Here is a 24,549-nt window from a genome sequence, read left to right on the forward strand (position 1 = left end):
TATTGTTTGTCCCATTAGACTGAGCTTCTTTAGAGCAGGGACTAACAGTGTGTGGTACATAATAGATAATTAATACATTCTTGTTGACTACAAGTTATGTACTGTCTAAATGGAAGGTAATCTCAGAAAAGAAAATCACTTACACTGGGGTGCCTTTTGAAGTAAATTGAAATTTGAACCAAGTCTAAAATTGCCATATGGTATCATCATTTGGTATAGCTTTGGTGTTTGTTTTTAATTATTTTTGTTTATTCTGTTGATTTTTGTAGGTTAGTATATATTTACCAGTATTGAAGACTATGAAGAGTGTAGTGGAAAGAATGAAAAACATCAGCAGTCATGTTGTAAGTTATAATTCATCTAGAGGGATATTTAAGATACTTTTTTTGATGAACTCTTAAAAGACAATTGACATTGCCTATTAAAATTTATATAAATTATGTTTGCATGTTTATAAACATACAATTTATTTCATGGTTCTGCATGTTTAAAGATGGAACACAGTATATAGACTGTTCCAGATTCAATAAAAGCCTGTGCTTCAGACTGAGATATTTCACAACTATCTTTAGTTACTTCTTACTGGTGCTTTTACTTGAATAATACGAATGTTTTGAATAATGAATTTGAATAAATGAAGTTTTGAAATGGAATAACTTAAGAGTTGTAGTGAGTAGTTGATTAAGAAGGTAGTGTTAAAAGAATGAAATTAAATTTCTTTACCTAGTTATGAAACAAAAATGACAAGGGATTAAAGACATCTAACAGATATTGGAAAGAATACATTTGCCATTGGACATGTGGATCTGGTGCAAGGGGACTTAAAACTGAAAATGTAGTCTTGTACATCTGCTGATTCAGACAATATCAGTCATTATATAAGAATAGCAGTGCAAAAGCTAAGAAATTCACAGGAGGCAGTGTACAAGAAGTAGCATTTGTCCTTTGATTTCTATATACATGTGAAGAATGTAATAAAGTAAACTAGAGAGCTTAACATAAAAGAGGTAAATTTGACCTGGTGTTACTGAGACTTGGGCAAGATGTGACTCATAACTAGAATATAGCAAGGAAGGAATTGTTCAGTCATTTCAGTTGTGTCTGGCTCTCTTTGTAAGCCCATTTGGGTTTTTCTTAGCAAAGATACTGAAGTAGTTTGCCATTTCCTTCTCCAGCTCATTTTACAGATGAAAAAACTGAGGCAAACAGGGTTAAGTGACTTGCCCAAGGTCACATAGCTTGTTAGTATCTGAAGCTAGGTTTGGACTTTCTGACTCTGGGTGTGGTGCTCTGTCCACTGTACCACCTCACTGCTCAAGGAAAGAATAGATTATCCAAGACTACAGAGTAGTGGGTATTATGGAAGAAATTTCATTAACTGAAAGGTGAAGTAGTTGAGTTAGGATTAAAGGATAGAAAAACAGAGGCAATAGTAGTCTATTCCAGACCATCTAACTAGAAGGAGGAAGTGGATTCACTCCAGAAGCAGATCACAAATCTAAGCTCTTTCTGCCAAAAGTTGAGCAGTTGATTAATTCTTGATTTGTATTTTAGATAATGTTTTTTAAGATGGAAGAAGTAATTAAAAAGCATTTGAGTGCCTGCTATGTGCCAGGCATTGTGTTAGGTACTAAGGATACATAGACTACCCTCACAGTGGTTACATTCTTAAGACTTTTATTTTTTTGTCTTGTTGTTTGAATGTACATGAATCAACACGTACACATAAAAGTATATACAAGCTAAATACCAAGTAATTCTATCGAGGGGGTCAGGAAAGGTCTACTGTAGAAGATGGTACTTAAGTAGAGCTTTATTAGATGCTAGGGAGTCTAAAAGGCAGGATAAGGGGAATGAAGGGACATCATTCTGACCAATAAAGAGGAATTGGTAGCCAGAGAAGAAGTGCCAAGAATCTTGAGTGGAAGAGTGCATAGCACTTAGAATTTCTAATGTAATAGAGGAAAGCCAAATGTATTCTGATTGCTCACCTTTGATTTTGGGAGAGAATATTTCGAAATTTCAAAGCATTCAGACAAAGCATAGGCAGGAATCCTGTGGCCTAAAATTCTGCAGGGAAAGTCAGTTCAAGATGAGAAATTTTTAAACATGAAATCTGATGACAAATACAAATTTTTCCTTTGAGGTAGGAGTACATCTATAGATATTTACATAACTACAGAGAGTATGCATTGCATTTTTTTGTCTGTTTTTATTGATATATTTTAATATCCCAGTGACCATCCCTTGAAGCAAAAGGGGAAAGAGGGGAAAAAAAATCAGTTCAGCATAACTAACTTACACATTAACTCAGTGTGACACACATACAGTAACACACATCCAGAGACCCCCACCTCTGCAAAGATAACCTCTGTTTTTAAAAGAAATGTACATAAAATGGAAAGAGAAAATAAACTAAGAATGAATGCAAAAGAATGGAATGGTTTTATTTGAGTGTCAGGAATTCTAAAGACCAGAGTAACTTATAGCTTACAGTGAATTCTGATGGAAATATGAAGATACATTTTAGTTATATTGGGGAAAAGAAGATTAAAGTAGTGGGAATAGGAGCTCTATTTGGGCAGAGAGAATAGAGATGATGGAAAAAGAAACAGGCAGGCTATTAATCTTTTACTGTGTTGGGTTTTTTTCTTGCCAAAGAGGAAGACTAAGAAGTATAAACACAAATTTGCTAGTAAGGAATTGAAACTCAAGATTAGAGAGATGATATGAGAGAACCTACCTTCTACCAGTGAGTTCTCATAACTAAGTAACCATGCTGGAAGAACTTGAGGATGGGACTAGGGAGTGACTGTTGCAGATTTTGAAAAGCTGTAAAGAATGAGAAATGAATTCTAGGAATTAGAGATGAACAAATATCCTTTTTTTTTTTTTTTTTAAGCAATCGGGGTTAAGTAACTTGCTCAAGGTTACACGGCCAGTTATTTCTGGGTGTGGTGCTGAGTGTCTGAGCCCGTGATTCGATCTCCAGGTCGTCCCAACACTGGAGCTGGTATTCTTACTCGCTGAGCCACCTGGCCGCCCCTAAGCAATTGGGGTTAAGTAACTTGCTCAAGGTTACACGGCCAGGTATTTCTCGGTGGGTGCTAAGTGTCTGAGCCCGGGATTCGATCTCCAGGTCTTCTCAACACTGGAGCCGGTGCTCTTACTTGCTGTGCTACCTGGCCGCCCCCAAATATCCTTATTTTCATAAAGGGGCAAATTGTATACAGCTAAACTTGACTTACATTCCTGGCAAAATTATAGATTTCTTTATTAAAAGAATGGTTTGCTAGCTCAACGAAGGAAATAATAGTAATAACTGTTAGTAGTTGAATGAGTTCTTTGCTTAGAGAACCACAGGGGTCTCTTCTTGACTTTGTTTATGTCTAAACAATGACTTAAATGAAGGCATGATCGGCATACTTATCAAATTTGTGAACCACATGATGAGGTAATAGATTGGAATCCAAAAGAGATTTCCAGGCTATAATAAAAACCCATATTTGTATAACAACTTCAGATTTCAGAGACATTAATCTTGTTAGGTAGGTAACTTAAAAATATTATCCTTATTTGCAGATGAGGAAATGGGCTGATTTACTCGTCGTTACACAGTTTTCCTAATTCTGTATCCTAGGTTCTTTTCATTACATTGTCAAATATGTGGGCCAGATCTAATAAGATGAAATTTAATAGAATAAAGTACAGATTTTTACATTTGGGTAAAAAAAAGTACTAATACAAGCAGGGGAGATATGGCTAAACAGCTTTTCATGTGGGGAGAAAACAGGGATTTTAGTGTACCATAAATGTTACATATGCCAACTTTAAGACAGGTCACCCAACAAAACTAATGGGATCTTAGGTTGTATCAATAGAAACACAGTGTACAGAGAGATGATAGTCCTGATAACCTGCCTTGGTTAAACCATTTCTGAAGTGCTGTGTTCAGTTCTGGGCATTTTAGCCAGAAAACATTGAAAAGCTGAGGGACTTCTGCAGAGGATGGCTTTAAATCATTCAATACAAGAATCGGGATATTTTGCTGGAGAACAGAAAGTGGTAGATTTCTTCACATATTTGAAGGTTATAATTGTTTTGGTTGGCCTCTGAAGATAGAGCTAGAAATAATAGGTAGAAGTTATTGAAAAGATTGTTTTAGCCTTGAGGCCTGGGAGAAAGTAAAAGAAAAGAGAAATGTGAGGAGGAGAGACTGGGTTTGGGATAAAATATGTTTATTTTTGGACAGGTTGAGTTTGATGTGTTAGCTTGCAGTATAGTTGGGTAAAGCATGCCTTGCCAGGTAATTTTGAAGTTCAGGTTCAGAGATCAGAAGAAATGTGAGGATTAAAGGAAAAGATTATAAAGTTACTTTTGTAGAAAAGATAGCTGAAGTGGTTGATGACTGTGATCACAAAGTGAAAGAACATAAAAAAAACCCAGCCCCTTTAGATAGGAGGAGGTAGGAAAGGGTCAGATAAGAAGTAGTTAGAAGGGTAGAATGAGAATAAAGCTGAGAAAAGAGGTTTATTTAAAAAAAGGAAGTGAGGGGAATGTCTATAGTATGCAATAGAACTGCAGAAAAGTTCAAGAAGATGAAGGCTGAGAGGACCTTCAACTTTTAAAATTAAGAACAAGAAGCAGTTTCATTCAGTAGATCCAGGTGCTCTCTGCCTTTAACTTTCAGTTTCTAAATTTTGTGATAGAATGACAAAAATGAAATATTCTCCTTCATATTCTAGGATAGTAAGCATAGCTTATAAAGGTTGGAAAGATGGAACTTACCTTTTTTTGGTACTTAGTATGGTACTTCTGTGTCATAGTGAAATGGTGATTTATAGCCATGGTTAGGAATGAACAGGTTGCATAAAAAAGAGAAATGGAGGTCTGGCAGAATGAAATGCTGGAGGAGGGGTGGGAAGAAGACTGCATATATAAGAAATAAAGGGATTGGTTTTAAGAGGAATATAAGGGACAAACATTCTTTCTTCCCTTCTCCACCCCTCCTCTCTCATACTCCTGCTGCATGAGAGAGGCAAAAAAGACACAGGTAGATAGGAAGGGATAGTTTAAACTAACCGATGTTTTAATTGTTGGTGAGTTATTTCTGTGATCATACCCTGCTGTCGGACTGTGGACATCAGGGTCAGTTAACAATATTTCTGGCATTTGAAATTATAATTAATTCTCTGATAACTTAAATATTTCCTAAAGCTTTTCTGCATTTGTTTTCAAACCCCATAGTTCTTCTTTAAAATGAAGTCTATTTTCCCTTGGAATTCTAAAACTAAAAGGTTATTTAATCTCTTTGTGTCTCAGTTTCTTGATTTGTAAAAAATGAAGTTTAACTAGACTCTTAAGGAAGAAGGTTTCCTTTTATTTCTTAATCTTTTGATCTATTCAGTAAATATGTTTGGTTGTGTAGTTGTTTTTTGTTTTTGTTTTTGTTTTTTTCGTGTATAAAAAATAGCATAAGTGTCAGAGTTCTACTTTGGACTTTTATAGATGTTGATTGGGATATTGATTGGTTTCTAGCTATGCCTATAATTAATATCACTATTATAAAGTGATCTGTCCTATTTTTGTTGAGCAATTAAGAGCTCCTTCATTCCAAAGCAAATAAATGGGTCAACTGTTCCTAACTTTTTAGCAGTGTTATAAAATCATTCAAGATTAACTAACTGAAAAAATATCCACATCATCTTTTCAGTCATAAATTAATTCTCTGGATCTCAGTTCCCTTTTAGAATTGACATATTTCTTTGAGTTAAGAGTAAATCATAGGATTTAGAGATAGACAGGACCTTAATGATCACGAAATCCAGCCACCTTTTACAAATGAGGAAATTTAGGCCCAGAAAGATTAATTACAGATTGCGGAAACTCTGATTCTCTGACTTCATATGCAGTTCTCTCTCTTACTCAATCACTCTGCCACCCATAGCAGAGTTTCCTGGTCAGTAGCAGAAATTTGCCTTTAAATGCCCCTTTTATTTATCATCTTAAAAGTTTCTTGTTACCAGGTATCTAAAATTGTTTTTCCTATACTCATTGATTAAGGATTTAAATCATGTATTCAAACTGTAATTCATAGGTTATTGAAGCAAATCTAAAAGGAGAAATGAACTTGAAAATAGAAACTGATTTAGTATGTATTACAACACATTTTAAAGATCTTGGAAATCCTCCATGGGGTAAGATTTCTTGTTTATCTTTCACTTTGCTTTTGTTAAACTTAAAAATGATATCTCATCATGATCTTTAAACGCTAAATTGAAAATCTGGTTGGGTACATTTTTTGCTTGTACTGAGGGAGGGAGAAATGGAATAATTTGTATGATCATTCCAGTTTGGGAAAAAGACATTGAACTATACATTTTTTATTGTAATGATTTAACAAGATAAATAATAAGGGATGTTTTGATTCTTTTGGAAAAAATGTAGAATGGACTTAAAAAATTTTTTTTTCATCCTACTGTTTCAGAATGATGGTCATTGTATAAGATACTTACATTTATTTTGAACCAGATCTATGATTTCATTAGAAAACTTGTCCTGTGGAAACTTCCTTTACCAATGCGGGTTACCACCTGCTCTGCTATTTGTCTTAGAAAGTTGTCTGGGGGTATTAAGAAGATAATTGATTTGCTCAAGTTACATAAGGCTTAATCACATATATATCAACAAGGTACTTAACATAGTACTCAGTGGTTAAATCTAAATGTCAGACATTTTTTTTCCTTAACTCAACAGGTATTTGTTGAAAGAGATAGCATGAGTTCATTCATTCAGATCACATGCTCCTTTAAATATGGATCATATCGGGGCAGCTAGGTGGCACAGTGAATAGAGCGCTGGCCGTGGAGTCAGGAGGACCTGGGTTCAGGTCCAGCCTCAGACACTTAACACACACACACACACACACAAACTAACCATGTGACCTTGGGCAAGTCACTTAATCCCAATTGCCCTCCAAAAAAAATTATGGATAATATCTTTCATATTTATCTCTTGACCCTAGTATATTTGGTTTTTTTTTTTGTATTTTTATTTATTTTGTTTAACATTTCCCATTTACATTTTTTTAAAAGATTTATTAACTTCTGATTTACATCATTCGTTTCCACCAGATTTTGAGTTACAAATTTTCTCCCCGTTTTTCCCCCACCCATCCCCCCAAAACAGCAGTCCCACAGGATATCCCCACCTCTGATCTGCTCTCTCCCATATTTTCTACCATACCCGTTTCAACTTTTCCAGTAGGGCATGGTGGATCTCTATATTTCCCAATTACATGTAAAACAATATTGATAATAGTATATATATATTTAAACATTTGATTTTAAAACTTTGAATTCCAGATTCATTCCCTTCCTCCCTTATCACCCACCCTTACTGGGAAGATAAGCAGTTCAGTATAGGTTGTACATGTGTGGCTAATGCAAAACAATAACATAGCAGATATATTGTAAAAGACTGACTATATTTCCCTCCCTCCTATCCCACATCCCACTTCTTCTATAAGAAACATATATACACACATTCACATATGTATTCATATGCCTGCATACCCTAATATAAAGACATATATATATATATATATATTTCTAATCCCTTCAACTACTGAGAAAAGTTTCATAGGTTACAATTATTGTTTTTCCATGTAGGAATGTTAATAGTTCAACTTTGGCCAAGTGGCTCAGCAAGCAAGAGCACCGGCCTCAGTGCCGGGACGACCCGGATCAAATCCGGGCCCAGACACCCAGCACCACACCCAGAAACAACAACTGGCCATGCAACCCCGAGCAAGCCACTCAACCCCAATTGCTTAAAAAAAAAAATAGTTCAACTTTGATAATTTCCTTATGATTTCTTTTCCCTGTTTACCTTCTCATGCTTCTCTTGCTTCTTGTATCTGAATGTCAAATTTTCTATTCAGCTCTGGTTTTTTCAGCAAGAATGCTTGAAAGTCCTGTATTCCACTGAATGACCATATTTTTCCCTGAAACAGGATACTCAGTTTTGCTGGGTAGGTGACTCTTGGTTTTAATCCCAGCTCCCTTGACCTCCGGAATATCACATTCCAGGCCCTTCGATCCCTCAGTGTAGAAGCTGCCAGATCCTGGGTTATCCTGATTGTGTTTCCACAATATTCAAATTGTTTCTTCCTGGCTGCTTGTAATATTCTCTCCTTAATCTGGGAATTCTGAAACCTGGCTATAATATTCCTAGGAGTTTTCTTTTTGGGATCTTTTTCAGGAGGTGATCGGTGGATTCTTTCAACCTCTATTTTGCCCTCTCGTTCTAAAACATCAGGGCAGTTTTCTTTGAGAACTTCCTGGAGGATGCTTTCCAGGCTCTTACTTTGGTCATGGCTCTCAGGCAGTCCAATAATTTTTAAATTATCTCTCCTGGATCTATTTTCCAGGTCAGTGGTTTTTCCCATGAGATATTTCACATTGCCTTCTATTCTTTCATTTGTTTGGATCTGTTTAACAGCATCTTGATTTCTCATAAAGTCATTAGCTTCCATTTGCTCCAATCTAATTCTGAAGCAATGATTCTCCTCAGTGAGCTTTTGAGATTCTTTTTCCATCTGGCAAATTCGACTTTTTAAGGCATTCTTCTCCTCATTGCCTTTCTGAGCCTCCTTTGCCATTTGAGTCAGTCTGTTTTTTAAGGTATTATTTTCTTCAGTCAGGCTGTTGACTCTCATTTCATAATTTTCTTGCATTGTTCTCATTTCTCTTCCCAATTTTTCCTCCACTTCTCTTATCTGCTTCTTAAGGTCCTCTATGGCCTGTAACCAGCTTGTATTTTCCTTTGAAGCTTTTGGTGCAGGAGTTCTGACTTCACTGATTTCCTCCTGTTCCATGCCTTGCTCCTTCTTATCCCCAAAATAGGAGTGTAATGTTGGAATCTTCTGTCTGCTTTGTTTCCTTTGCCTGCTCATTTTGCCACTCAACGATTTGACTTTTGGGCTTTTTGCCACAGTAGGACTCTGCCACCAGACAGGGGAGTTTTTGTCCCAAACGCTGGGGTTTTCTCAGCTGCCGGAGGTATTAGATGGGTGCCCTCTCTGAGGTCTCCACACGCTCTGGCAAGCTGGACACACACCCCAGGACCTCCACCCTAGACTGCAATCCAGATCCAAGCAGGTTAAAGCAAGAGCGATGACCCCTCAGACTGGTGCTTGGTCCCCCTACACTCTGCAGGCCAGGAGCTGAAGCCGCCACGTGGCGCTGGCAGGCTGTGCCGGCATCTCAGCGGTTTCTCGCCCCGGGGGTAAAAGCCACGCACTCCCACTTACTGGGTCCCAAAGTCCAGACTGCACTGGCCTCTCACCTTGTCCTTCGCATCTATGTGTTGATAAATCTGGAAACGGCCACAGCTTCTGCTGATCTGGAGTCCCTCTGGCTGGCGGCTGGTCAGGCCCGCCCTGGGGCTAAAGCCTCGGTGTGGGGCTGGGCTCGCTGTGCTGGCCGATTCCTGCCGGCCTGCCGGGCTGTTCTCAGCGGGAGGTTAGCTTCTCTGTGTCATTTTGTGGGTTCTGCAGCTCCAAAGTTTGTTTAGAGTCCCCTTTTTACATGGATTGGGGAGGGTGGAAGCCGGAGCCCCGGGAGGGTCGTGCTTCTACTCTGCCATCTTGGCTCCGCCCCCCCCCCAGGCCTAGTATATTTGTTTTGCATACAGTTGGGACTCTCTAAATGCTTATTGATTGGATGAAGGAATGCATTTTCAGGTTGCTGTTGTGCTTGTAAGACAAGGATGAAAAGACAAATACACATGACACCCAAAAGAATAATAGTTATTCCACTTAACCACATAAAAAGTAGCCCTTTTGAACTTGAAAGACACCATGGTACAGTACATAGAGGAGCCTTGGAGCTGGGATGATTTGGGTTCAAACTCCTCATCTGATACATACTACTTTTGTGAGCCTGGGTAAGTCATTTAATCACCCAGTATTCTAGGGTACTTTCAAAGACTCTTAGGCTACTGACTCACATTGCTAGAAGGAGTTTTCTTCAACAAGAGAGTTACCTGTACTAATGGAATCATAGGTCTAGTCCCTGTACCTTTGAATATATTTAGCTCAGACTGTCCTACAATAGTGATCATTTTGTTTAAAGGTCTTTTCTATCATTGTAGCCTCTGAAGACACTTCTCAAGATAGAGATGAAGAGAACATGGCTGAAGCACGAATAGATATTAAGAAGCTTCTACAGTTTCTTGCAGGACAGCAAGTAAACCCAACAAAAGCATTATGTAGTGAGTTTGCTTTGTTATTTCATTTCTCTGTGTAATATACTTTAAACAACATTAATCCAGAGCACTTTTCTAAAAAAACTTCACTAAAATCTCAGCTGTCTTGAATTCAACCTCGTAGAAGAACCCTCAGCTTTCTAGAACAATCCTGGTTTAAGAATTTGGGGTAAGAGATGGAGGAGGATCTTTTTGACAGCAAAACACTCATTGAGCCTCATACACCTACACATGGTAGACATTTAATATTTGTTGAATGAAGGAATGAGCATCTAGCCGCAGTAGGTGGTTGTAGGAGAGAATTATGGAATAGGATATCTTGTCTTGCCTATAAAGGATAACATTTCTGCATGAGAACTGAGTAATGTGGCAGAAACAGCTCTGGAGAGCTGATTAGATCAGCAGTGGTCAGGGCAAACTATTAACCCTCATTACCATGGGGAAGAAGAGAACCAGTGATAGGAACATGAATAATAGAACTAAGTTAGGGAGTTGGAGGCAGGTAGAATGAAGAACAGGAGGAATGGCATTACTAACAACTCCTGTGAACTAATAATAATAGCTTCTTTTTTTTGTCTTTATTAATTTGTTTGTTTACTTTTAGTTTACAAGATACAGTTGTTACAAACAAAATCACAATCCCTTGAGTTTCAAATTTTCTCCCCCTTTCTCCCTTCTTCCCCCCCCCCCCCCCGTGGCGGCATACAATCAAATATAGGATGTGCAGATACTTTCACGTTAGACATTAGTCAAGTTATGAAGAAGGATTGTATCAGATGGAATGAACAATGGTAAAGAGGAAACAAAACCAAACAAGAAAAAGAAAGAGAGCAGGTAGTTTGCTTCGATCTGCATTCAAACTCTATTCTTTCTAGTTCTTTCTATGAATGTAGACATCTCTCTCCATCATGAGTCTTTTGGAGTTGACTTATAACCTTGTATTGTTGAGAAGAGTCCAGTCTATCAAAGTTGGTCATCACACATACACTGTATCTGTAATTGTGTACAAATTTCTCCTGCTTCTGCTCTTCTCACTCAGTGTCAGTTCATACAAGCCTCTCCAGGTAAATATAAAGTCCATCTGCTCCTCGTTTCTTATAGCACAATAGTATTCCATTACATTAATATACCACAACTTGTTTAGCCATTCCCCAATTGATGGGCACCCCCTTAATTTCCAATTCTTTGCTACCACAAAAAGAGCTGCTATAAATATTTTTGTACATATGGGTCTTCCTCCCACTTCTATGATCTGTTTGGGATACAACCCTAGAAGTGGTATTGCTAGGTCAAAGGGTATGGAATTCTTTATAGCCCATTGGCCATAGTTCTAGATTGCTCTCCACGATGGTTAAATCAGTTCACAACTCCACCAGCAATGCATTAGTGTTCCAATTTTTCCACATCCTCTCCAGCATTTGTCATTTTCCTGTTTTGTCATCTAAGCCAATCTGACCGGTGAGATGTGTTAATTGAAGAGTTGTTTTGATTTGCATTTCTCTAATCAATAGTGATTTAGAACATTTTTTCATATGCTTATAGATATCTTTAATTTCTTCCTCTGAAAACTGCCTGTTTATATCCTTTGACAAATTATCAATTGGGGGATGACTTGTATTCTTATATATTTGACTCAATTCTCTGTATAATTTAGAAATGAGGCCTTTATCAGAGACATTGGTTGTAAAAATTCTTTCCCAATTTCCCACTTCCCTCTTAATATTGGTTACATCGGCTTTGTTTGTACAGAAGCTTTTCAATTTAATGCAATCAAAATTTTTCATTTTGCATTTTATAATGCTCTCTAATTCTTGTTTGGTCATAAAGTCTTCCCCTCTCCATAAATCTGACAGGTAAACTATTCCTTGCTTTCCCAGATTGCTTACAGTATCAGCCTTTATACCTAGATCATGCACCCATTTAGACTTTATTTTGGTGTACAGTGTAAGATATTGGACAGTGCCCAGTTTCTGCTATACTATTTTCCAGTTTTCCCAGCAGTTTTTGTCAAATAGTGAGTTCTTATCCCAGAAGCTGGAGTCTTTAGGTTTATAAAACAATAGATTACTATAGTTATTGACTACTTTGTCTTGTGTACCTAATCTATTCCACTGATCCACTACTCTGTTCCTTAGCCAGTAACATGTAGTTTGATGACTGCTGCTTTATATAATAAAGTTTAAAATCTGCTATGGCTAGGCCACTTTCCCTAGCATTTCTTTTCATTAATTCCCTTGATATTCTAGATCCCCATATCCAAACTGTTGCCAACACCTGCAGGTTTCACCTTTGCATCATCTCTCAGATATACCCCCTTCTTTCCTCTGATCCTGTCACCACTCTAGTTCAGGTCCTCATCACCTCGTGCGTTGGTTATAGCAATAGCCTGCTAGTGAGTTTGCCTGTCTCAAGTCTCTTCCCACTCCAGTCCATTCTCCATTTAGCCACTAAAGTGATTGTACTAAAATGTAGGTCAGACCATGTTATTCTATTCTGCCCATTAAATTCCAGTGGCTTCCTGTTGCCTCCAGGATCAAAAGCAAAATGGTCTGTTTTACCTTCAAAATCCTTCATATTGTAGCCCTCTCCTACCTGTCTAGTCTTCTTAAATTTTAATCCCTAACACATACTCTTTAATCCAGTGATAGTGGCCTCATGGCTGTCCCATGAGGAAGATCTTCTGACTCTTGAATTTGGGCATTTTCTTTGGCTGTCAACCATGCCTGAAAGGCTCTCTTTTTTCCATTCTAACTACTGACCTCCCTGGCTTCTTTAAATCCCAACTAAAATCCCACTTTCTACAGGAGGTCTTTCTCAGTCCCTCTTAATTCCATTGCTTCCCCTCCTTTAATTATTGCCTATTTATCCTGTATTAACTTTCTTTGTATATATTTGTTTGTATGTTGTCTCCCCCATTAGATTGTCAGCTCCTTTAGAACAAAGACTGTGTTTTGCTTCTTTTTTTTTTGTTTAATTTGTTTATTTTTAGTTTTCAACATTCATTTCCACAAGATTTTGAGTTACAAATTTTCTCTCCATCTTTCCCCTACCCCCCACCCCAATATAGCGATTCTACTGAATTCTCCTTCCCCCAATCTCCTCTCTCTTATATTCTCCCCCATCACCCCTCTGACTTTCTAGTAGGGTAGGATGGATTTCTATACCCCAATTCCTGTATATCTTATTTCCCAGTTGCATGTAAAAAAAAAAATATATATATATATATATATATATATATATATATATGTGTGTGGGTGTGTGTGTGTGTGTGTGTATTTTTTTTAACATTTGATTTTAAAACTTTGATTTCCAGATTCTTTCCCTTCTTCTCTCGTCACCCACCCCTACTGGGAGGAAAAGCAATCCAATATAGGTTATACATGTGTAGTTATGCAAAACATTTCCATAGTAGTTATATTGTGAAATAATGACTATATTTCCCTCCATCCTATCCCACCCCCCACTTACTCTGTTTTCTACTTTGACCCTGTCCCTTTTCAAAAGTGTGTACTTTTAACTACCCTTCCCCCAGTCTTCCCTCCTTTCTATTATCCCCTCTCTTATCCCTTTCCCCCCTACTTTCCTGTAGGGTAAGATACCCAATTTAGTGTGTATGTTATTCCCTCCTTAAGCCAAATTCAATGAGAGTAGGGTTGACCCATTCCCTTTTGCCTTCCTATTCTTCCCCTCCATTGTAACAGTCTTCTCTTGCCTCTTTTATATGAGGTAATTTACCCTATTCTATCTTTCCCTATCTCCTCTCATTATATTCTTCTCTCACCTCTTAATTTTATTTTTTAGACATCATCCATTCCTATTCAACTTATCCTGTGCCCACTGTCTATGTATACACGTACACATATATACACACACTCACATATGTATTTATACGTACATATACCCTCCTATATATACATATAAATGTATATATAAATATATATTCCCATCAACTATCCTCATTCTGAGAAAAGTTTCATGAATTAAAATTATTGTTTTATAATATAGGAATGTAAATAGTTCAATTTTAATAAGTTCCTTATGATTTCCCTGTTTACCTTCTCATGCTTTTCTTGCTTCTTGTATTTGAAAGTCAAATTTTCTATTCAACTCTGGTTTTTTCATCAGGAATTCTTGAAAGTCCTCTATTTCATTGAATGACCATATTTTCCCCTGAAACATTATACTCAGTTTTGCTGAATAGGTGATTTTTGGTTTTAATCCTAGCTCCTTTGACCTCCAAGCCTTTTAATCGCTTCATGTAGAAGCGGCTAGATCTTGTGTTATCCTGATTGTGTTTCAAATTGTTTCTTCCTGGCTGCTTGTAATATTTTCTCCTTGACCTGGGAACTCTGGAATTTGGCTGTAATTCCTACAAGTTTTCTTTTGGGGATGTTTTTCAGGAGATGATTGGTGGATTATTTCAACCTCTATTTTGTCCTCTGGTTCTAGAATATCAGGGCAATTTTCCTTGCGAGTTTCTTGAAGGATGATTTCTAGGTTCTTTTTTTGATCATGGCTTTCAGGTAGCCCAATAATTTTTAAATGATCTCTCCTGGATCTATTTTCCAGGTCAGTGATTTTTCTAACGAAATATTTCACATTGCCTTCTATTTTTTCATTTGTTTGGATCTATTTTATAGTATCTTGGTTTCTCATAAAGTCATTAGCTTCCATTTGCTCCAATCTAATTTTGAAGGAATTATTCTCTTCAGTGAGTTTTTGAAATTCCTTTTGCATCTGGCAAATTTGACTTTTTAAGGCATTCTTCTCCTCATTGGCTTTTTGGGCCTCTTTTGTCTATTTTTTAAAGTATTACTTTTTTTCAGTCAGGTTGTTGACTCTCTTTTCATGATTTTCTTGCATCATTCTCATTTCTCTTCTGAGTTTTTCTTTCACTTCTCTTACTTGAATTTCTTTTTTTTCTTTTCTTTTTTTTTGGAGGGGGGAAGGCAGGGCAATTGGGGTTAAGTGACTTGCTCAAGGTCACATGGCTAGTTTTTTGTGTTAAGTGTCTGAGGCCGGATTAGAACTCAGGTCCTCCTGACTTCAGGGCTGGTGCATCACCTAGCCGCCCCCTCTTATTTGATTTTCAAAATCCTTCTTGAGCTCTTCCATGGCCTGTAAGCAGTTCATATTTTTCTTTGAAGTTTTTGATGCAGGAGTTCTGACTTCATTGCCTTCCTCCTGTACCATGCTTTGATCCTTTTTTGTCCCCAAAAAAGGATTCTGTGGTCTGTTTGTGCTTCCTCTGCTTGCTCATATTGCCAGTCAATTACTTGACTTTTGAGCTATTTGCTGTGGTAGAACTCTGCTTCCAGAGAGGAGAGCTTTGTCCCAAATCACTGGGGTTTTCGCAAATGTTGTCAGAGGTCTGAGGAGGGCGCCCTCTCTACAGACACCACACTGGAAAACTGACATTTCTCACTTCACGACCACCACCCAAGAAAGTGACCCAGATCCAAGCAGGTCAAAGCATGAGTGATTACCCTGTGAATGGTTGCTTGGTCCCCCTATGATCTGAAGGCTGGGAGCTCCTGAGACAGCCACATGGCAGGCGCCATGCCTCCACCACCTTTTGCCCCAATGACAGGGGCTGGACTGCACTCTTCTTTTCCGGTAGAGTTCTTGACTGACCTTTTACTCTTTTTTTGGCATTTATGGGTTGAAAAGTTTGGAAACTGCCACAGCTGCTGGTGATTCACTCGCCTGAAGTCTGCTCTGGCTGCTGCTGCCTCTCTGGGGCCAAAACCATGTGGCTCACGTGGGATTGCACTTGCCTCCCAGCATGCTGTGATGAACCCTTCCTATCAGCCTGCCAGGCTGCCTTCAGCAGGAGATTCGTTTCTCTCTGTTACTTTGTGGGTTCTCTAGTCCTAAAATTTGTTTAGAGTCATATTTTATGGGTATTTGAGGTGGTTGTGGGGGGAGGTCACAGAGTTTCCTTCTACTCTGCCATCTTGGCTCTGCCCCAAGAATATTGCTCCTTTCTTTTTCTTCACTTATCATAGTAGGTGTTTAATAATTGTTTTTTTATTATCAGTTTTACCTTTGTAATCTCTCTCCTAGACAGCTAGGTGCATAGAGAACTGGGCCTGGAGTCAGGAAGATGAGTCTTCCTAAGTTCAAATTTGGCCTCACACACTTATCTTGGATAAGTTACTTTAACCCTGGTTGCCTTAGTTTTCTCATCTATAAAATGATCTGCAGAAGGAAATGACAAACCACCGTAGTATCTTTGCCAAGAAAACGCCAAATAAAGTCAGGAAGAGGTGGACACAACTGAAAATTGACTCAACAACAACAGTTGCTCTCTAGTCTTTTCTACCTTCTCTACAGGGTTAAGTAACCTGTACTGATTCCGGACCCAGTGCTCTATGCACCTAGCTCTCCAGGAGAGAGATTACAAAGGTAAAATTGATAAGGTTTGGCCTCAAATTAGATTGAGAAAGTGAGGAGTCAAGGGTCACACCTAGATTGTGAGCCTGAGTGATTTGGAGGATGTGGTGGCATCCTCAACAGTAATATGGAACTTATGAAGAAGGGAGGGTGTAGGGGGAAAGATAATGAGTTCACTTTTGGATATATTTAAGATGTTTGTAGGTCATCCAGTTTGAGGTGTCCAGTAGGCAGTTGGAGATGTGAGATTGAAGTCAGCAGAGAGATTAGGGCTCGATAAGTAGATTGGAGAATAATCAGCATAGACATAATTGAACTTGTGGGAACTGACAAGATCACCAGTATAGTGAAATACTATAAAGTGAGAAAAGAAGAGGACTCAGGACAGACCCTCATGATTAGAGGGCATGACCTGGATGAACATACACTGAAGGAGGTAGAGGAGTGGTCAGATAGGTTGGAGAAGAATAAAGTGACAGTAGTGTCAGGAAAAGTAGAGAGAAGAGGTGTCAAGAAAAGGCTGGTGAAAGTGTCCAAGGCTACTGAGAGGTTAGGAAGAGTGAGGAATGAGAAAGGGCCATTGGATTTGGCAATTGGGATATTGTCAGTAACTGGATAAAGCAATTTCAATTTAATGATGAGTTTGGAAACCACATTGTAGAGTAAAAAGAGTGAGAGAGGTGGAAGCATTAATTGTAGATGGTCTTTCTTGAGTTCAGTCTCAAGAAAGGGAAGAGAGAGAGGATAATAGCTGGAAAGGATGGATTGAGAGTTGTTTTGGTTTTTTTTGAGATTGTAGACAGTAGGGAACCAGCTAGTGGTCAGGGAAAGACTGAAGATAAGGTGAAATTGGGGATGATAGCAGGAGTAATCAATTAGAAAGGTCAACGATAGAATGGGATCCCTTGTACATGTTAGAGGAGTTTGCCTTGGCAAGAAGAAAGAACATCTCTTTATGTGAGATAGGAGCAAAGGAGGAGATAGTGACAGAAGGTATCTAGGTAATGTGAAAGAAGAAGAGAAAAGGTGAATGGCCCCAAGTTTTTGAGTAAAATATGAGGCAAGGTTCTCAGCTGAGAGGTTGGGGAAGTGGGAGCCATGGGAGGTTTCCAACTTTATGAGAAAAAAGTAAATAACAAAAAAGCAACCTGATGTCAGAAACTTTTTTTTAGAAAAGCACAGTTCAAGGCCCCTGCTAGGTTCTATACTCATTCAGCCCTATGTCCTTCTAGCATAAGGAGGTAAATTATAGGTCTCAAGAAAATGACTGTCAAAATAGCTCATTTCCCTGGAGTTCAACATAGCTGAATTTTACGATATTTCAGCTAGATGAAGGCAGCAACTTGAATTCCATAGTAGCTAGAAACCAGATGTATGTTCTAGTCCCAAATACTCTCATAAATAGTTTGATTTCTCTACCACTGGTAACATAACATAATTTTTACTCCCATTTTAGGCTCATCATAAAAGGAACTTGGTAACAAAATTACTAATATCTCTGACTGCATTTCCCATTGTTTTCTGTTGTCTCTGTCTAGTATAGTACTATTGTAAGTTGAATTCTTTACATATTGAAACTTTTAATAGAGCATATTACAAAAGCAAGTCAACATGGCATAATGTATAGAGAGCTGGCCATGGAGTCAGGAAAATCTGGATTCATGACCTGCTGCTGACAAATGTTACCTTGTGTTACCATAGACAAGTTGAGCCTTTCATTGATGACTTGGGGATAAGCATCAGTCATACTGTTCTTTAATAAAGTGGGCTACATGGAATGCCAAACCTAGAGTCAGGAAGACCTGAGTTCAAGTTGGGCTTCAGACACTTAGTGGCTGTCTGACCCTGGGCAAGTCACTAAACACTGTTTGTCTCAGTTCCTCATCTGTAAAATGAGCTGGAAAAAGAAATAGCAAATCACTTCAGTATCTTTGCCAAGAAAACCCCAAATAGGGTCACAAAAAGTGTGACACGACTGAAGTTCCACTACTGGGTCTGTAGAACTATTACTGGCCCTCCTCCCAGCCCCCAATATACAAATACACATACATATACACTGTAGAACTGTCTTGTGGTTTGTGTGCTGTTATTGTGGCACAGTCATCCCCTTAGGAGTTATTAAACCTACATGATTGTTTGTTTTCCCAGATTGAAGAGCTGTCCTGTAATTAGGAGCCTCTTCTTTCATACTATTGACTTTTTTTATTGAGCTTTTATAACTATTGCCACCCCATGAGAGTGATTCTTTCTGTTCTGTTAACCACACAGTTAAGGTGTATTGGATATAATCTTTGGTTCTTCCATTCTTCTTGGATAGCTTTGTCATTATTCATAGTTTAGAAATGGGACTGTTGCTTCCCCCGAAAGGTAGGTTTTTAATTTATATTCATTTGCCCTGGCATTTAGTATATGAATTTATCATTTTTAATATTGGTGGTATCCAGAATCTGACCAAATCAGTGTCCCTATATTTTCCCCCTCTCTTAGTATTTTATGACTAATTATGCCTAATTTATTTTAAAAAGTATACTTTTTAATTCAGGTTCATCATTATAAACGTCTGTTATTGTACTATTCTGTATATGGCTGGGCCCTTAGGAATTACTTATTTTTGTGGGAATATTTATCATAACATTACGAAGCTTACCTATAATTGGTGTGCTTTTATTGTGACATTTGGAAGTAGATGCTGTTGCTGAGTGTTTTTACTGTAGGACATAAGTAAATATGACTTGTATTTGAAAGAAAGATGATTACACCCTAGAGAGAATTTCTATTTAAAAGTAATGCTTCATTTGGGAGGAAGGTGGTGTTATAATACACAGGGAAATGCATTAGTGTGTGCTTGAAGAGTTCTTTAAAATACTCTTTTTTCCTTCCAGATATCGTGCATAATCGGATTGTTCACTTTATTTTACTACACGAAGATGTCTCCCTTCAGTATTTCATTCCTGCGTTGTCATAAGAATTCAACTGTTGAAGAGTTTTTGAAATCCAAAGACCTTTTCTTTCAAAATGGAAAAAAGATAATGGATTGGTGTGTTATAAGCCTTTGGGCTGTATCCTCACTGTGGTATACATCATGTAAAAGGAACTTGTCCTTTTTTTCTTTTACGATATGTTCATAGAATGGGCGTTAGTGAAATGCAATTGGATAAGCTATGTCTTTGTTTTCTTGTGGTTTCTGTCTTTTACCTTTAAGAAACGGAAAAGGAAAATTATAATGTTGAATATTGAATTTAACCATTTTATGATTGCTGGCAATTGAAAACTTAAACAAACATTATGTATGTGTGTATATCAAAGGTTTAGAAGAACAGTGTCTTTTCAGTATTACCTAAGAAAGGCACTTTCTGATGAGGATAGCAGTCTTTCTGTAAGACATTTGTCACTTCCTGAAGCAGACATTCAGAAGATTCAAATATGGGTATACAGCTGTCTCTTTGTGGGAATTGTTGAATAGAAGGGAGAAAAAGTATTTCCTATTTTTGTGCTGTGCCTGGAGTAAGGAAAGTGTTTCTAGGAATGATTCTCTGGGTTCCCATAAATAAGTATTAGAACTAATCATGAAAGTACTCCTGAACCTGAGCCTGGTGAAGTTATTTCTCTAATCTAGGATTTTTACTTGATAAGGTTTCCTCTTGTGTTTGATAGCTTGAGCATGGGGATTGTTTTTACATTTAGTTTTTTAAAATTTTCCTAAAGTAAATACCACAAAGGCCCCATGAATCTTATACAAGTTCTAAGGCTTCAGGAATGAATATGCAGTTTGTGGCATGAATTTTTTTTATTCATTATTTTTCTTTGGAGATCTATACAAAAGAAAAAGATAATTCCAAAATGTTACTTAAGTTTACAAATTTAAGTTTCTCTTTACATACCAAATTAAGTACAGGTGCTGATTGGTAGGCTTTCTCATTTTTACTCAACATTAATTAAATTTCCTGTTATACTTTAATTTCAGGCACTCTGTACTAGAGTTGTGGATGATTTAAGGAATAGATAGAACATTATTTATGTTTATCTTTCACACCAACTTGAAGAATAAGAAAAAAATGGATTCAACTATCAAACTCAATATGTAAATGAGATTTCAGCAGAAAATTAAAATATTCCATGCTTATTCTTGTCATATAATTTTGTCAAATCTCAGCAGCACCTGTTACAATTTTATAGTACTTGATAATCTGTTACACTGACACCTTGAATTAAAGATCTATTTATTCAAATTTTTTTTCCTTGCAGTTCTATGGTTATATATAGAAATCTAAAATTACACTATAAAAATGTATGTGAAAGACTTTGTAGAGTTGTTGTCTTTTATCAAGAATTGTGTTTTTAGATTTTATCAGTCTCAGGTTTTAAATGTAAAAGATGTTTATAAAGCTTTATTTTTTTAAATAAAATTTTCCACTCATTAATAGATTGAATTTTTCCAGTTAGTATTGCCTAAAATATACTTCCCTCCTTTAAATGTAAAAATTTTGAACTGAGAGGTGAAATTTTGAAGCATCATGTGACAGGTCTGGAATGGAAATATTAAGTAGGAAGAGGCTTTACAGATCATAATAAAATTTTAGAGTTTGAAAGAACTTCATTCCTGCTTAGTCTGACCCCTGCTTATTTCAGCATGAACATACAGACCCAGAGGGCCAAAGTGTCTTGACCACAGTTACCCCACTTGTTAGTTGAAATAGAGCCAAGACTAGAACCCAGGTCTTCCAACTTGCAGTGACAGTATCTCTTAAGTATTTGCTTATAAGTTTTTTCCTTGCATAGTTATTTGACTGAGTTGTAGAGGTTTATATTTACCATGATTTAGTGTGGTTTTTTTTTCTGCTTTAGAGATGTCCACCTTAAAAACAGTTAGCTAATTCTTAGCAATATAATGATCCAAGACAATCCTAAAGGACTGATGAAGTATGCTGTCTGCCTCCAGAGAAAGAACTGATTTTGATTGAATACAGACAGAAGCATGCTATTTTTTATTTCATTTTTTCTTTTATTTGAGTTTTGTACAAAGTGACTAATATAGAATTGTTTTATTTACCATTTCAAGGAGGGATGGTGAGGGACGGATAGAATTTGAAATTCAAAACTTTAAACAAAAATGTTAAAGTATTAAAAAAAAGAAGATGGTCTAGATATCCCAGCATTCACTTTTGCTCCTGGAAATAAAATGAATGTCCTTCCTGAAAACAAAACAAAGCAAATCAAAAACAACCCCAAACTGAAAAGCAGTTGGCTAATCTTGAAGAGTAGATTTTGATGGGACCAGTGTTCTCTCAGTCATTTGGGCTTGAAATCTTAGAATCATCTTTGGTTGTTCTCTGTGCATGACCCTTGATATTTTATAGGATTGGAAATCCTTTCAATTCTACTTCCACAGAATCTTTCACTTTGACCTTTTCTCCTTTCACATGGCTACTCCTCAATCTCAGGCCCTCATCACTCTTACTGGGCTACTGTAGTAGTCTTCTAACTACTTTTGGAACTGAGCCCATTTCCTTCCCAAACTATCCAAATGTGGCAATATATTGCTTCAGGTAAGTATTTTTTAGACATTCATTTAAAAAAAATTTTTGAGTTCCAAATTTTTTTCCTCCCTCTAGCAAGTACCCCATCCATTGAGAAGGCAAGCTGTATGATACCCATTATCCATATGAAATAATGGAAAACTTTTCCATATTAGACTTGCTGCCCAAAAATCCCCAAAAAACAAAAATAAAGTGGAAAAATATGCTTCAATCCACACTGAAGAGTTTTATCAGTTCTCTGGAGATGTATAGCATTTTTCATCTGGAGTCCTTTAGAGTTATCAGTGGCACAATAATCTTAAGCCACCTGACTATATTCCCATCTGAAAAGATTCCATTGGATTTCCTAAGATGTGAACTCCTTGCCCTGCCATTTATGACCATTCAAAATTTAATTCCAACAAATGGTTCCACACCTATTTTGTATATTTCCCTTCACACACTGGGGAATTCTGATAACTAGTTGTTCTATGAACTAGTTGTTTCCTGAACTCAACATGTATTTGCCACACCTACATGAATTTTCTCCATTTCTTCTTTGCTGCTTAGGTAATCAGCCCTTCCATGAATCCTGATTTCTCCCTCCACCTCTCCTCAAATTTTCCCATAGTACAGTATCTTGGTCACTCCTTTGCCTCCATCATACTACCTTATAAAGTTACACATGTTGCTTAAGGCAACGATTGTTTTATAATTAAATTTGACATGCATCAAATATCTGCACAGACCTGGGAACTAGGGGTAACAAAAACAAATCAGGACCTAGCATTGTTCTACTGAAGGGGTGCAACATTGAAGATATAAGTAAATATATTTTTCTATTTTCATCATCTAGTGTCTTACATATTTTGTCCTAACCTCTGATTTCATCTGTGTAGCAAGGAAATGCCCTCGACAACCAGTGAAAAGTTGAATGACTCCAAGGTCAGAAATGAAACTTTAAACTAGGACTTCTGCCTCCAAAGCTGACATGCAAAATGCCACAATACTTCTTATCCAAGGGTAGATTGTTGATAAGTATTGAATTGAATTGTCTTACTGTTTCTTAAGTACCGTTTAAGGGTTATCCAGACCATCCTCAGGTTTTCTTTTGGCTAGTAATTAGCTGTGTTACCGTGTCTTGCTAGAAGTATTTGTCTGTTCCTGACTTCCATAGAAATGAAATAGATACACTTAACTAAAGTGCCCTTCCCTAAACAAACACCTACTTTTGTCTACTTTAAATTGAAATATATAAATTGTGGTACTTGTATAAACATTACTGTATTTGGCCAAGATATAATGTAGAAATGAAAATGTAAATTTTCTAAAACTATTGCTTGCCAGTTTTTATAGCAAATCAACAAAATAGGAAAGAGAATTTGGGATCATTGTTATATAATTTTTAAAGCTGTGCTGTATTTTGCACTTAATGGTATAGCATTGCAAGTCCGTAAAGAGTTGAGTCAGAACTTCATTACTGAGTACTTTGCTACTGAATTAAAGGGGACCCTTGAAAAGTGATTTAAGGGTATGCTTCAGAATTTTGGCTAGTGTTAATAATAGTTCACATTTACATAGTGCTTCAAGGTTTTCAAAATGCCTTATATTATTTCATTTGATCTTCATAATAACTTTTGTTTTTTTGCCTTTTGGAGGGCAATTGGGGTTAAGCAACTTGCCCAAGGTCACATGGCTAGTAACTGCTAAGTGTCTGCGGCCAGATTTGAACTCAGGTCCTCCTGACTTCAAGGCTGGTGCTCTATTTGCTGCGCCACTAGTGACCCCTTTCACAATAGGTAGGAGTTATTATCCTCATTTAACAGATGGTGATGCTTGAGGCTCAGTGTTTTAGCCAGGCTCACATTTAACTGGTATCTGAACTGATACTTGAACTCGGGTCTTCTTGCTACCAAGTCTTGATCCACTATGTTGTCTCAAGTAAGATATTTGTAAATCACTTAGTGCAGTACCTAGTACATAATAGACATGTAATTTCTTTTCCTATAGACCTTACTTTACAGATTCTAGATGCCATTTATATACTTTTTCATGAACCAATATGAACGGGAAATACATCACCTTCCTTTAATCAAGTGGCTTGAGTAGGATGATTTGAGTTGGATGAAGTCCCTTTCAGCTCTAGGTTCTATGTGATTTATATGTGTAAACAACAAAAGTTCTTTTTCTGCTAATCCTATATATATACCATGTTAGACAATATCTAGCTTTCCCCTAGCTTTTATTATCAAATGCAGCAGCCAGGTAATGGAAAGAAGAGTCGAGTTCTAGTTCCAGGTCTGCCACTCAAAATTAGAGCTATCACACAGTCCAACCCTTTTATAGATCAGGAAGCTGAAGTTTAAAA

At 37.2% G+C, this 24,549-nt stretch overlaps 1 protein-coding gene across 1 annotated transcript; it reads left to right on the plus strand.

Annotated features, from left to right (window-relative positions):
* The first annotated feature begins 228 nt into the window (after positions 1-228).
* On the plus strand, positions 229-21,086 carry HUS1 (HUS1 checkpoint clamp component). The gene is made up of 4 exons (XM_069095435.1): positions 229-344; positions 6,098-6,197; positions 10,156-10,275; positions 19,548-21,086. Exons 1-4 carry the CDS (start codon positions 300-302, stop codon positions 19,628-19,630), a joined length of 348 nt encoding a protein of 115 aa, XP_068951536.1. The 5' UTR covers positions 229-299; the 3' UTR covers positions 19,631-21,086.
* Positions 21,087-24,549: the final 3,463 nt, after the last annotated feature.

Source organism: Petaurus breviceps, unplaced genomic scaffold (genome assembly GCF_028583685.1).
Source record: "Petaurus breviceps papuanus isolate PSGF00001 unplaced genomic scaffold, PetGlider_PUasm1.0 227, whole genome shotgun sequence".
In the NCBI taxonomy this organism is placed as follows: Eukaryota; Metazoa; Chordata; class Mammalia; order Diprotodontia; family Petauridae; genus Petaurus; species Petaurus breviceps.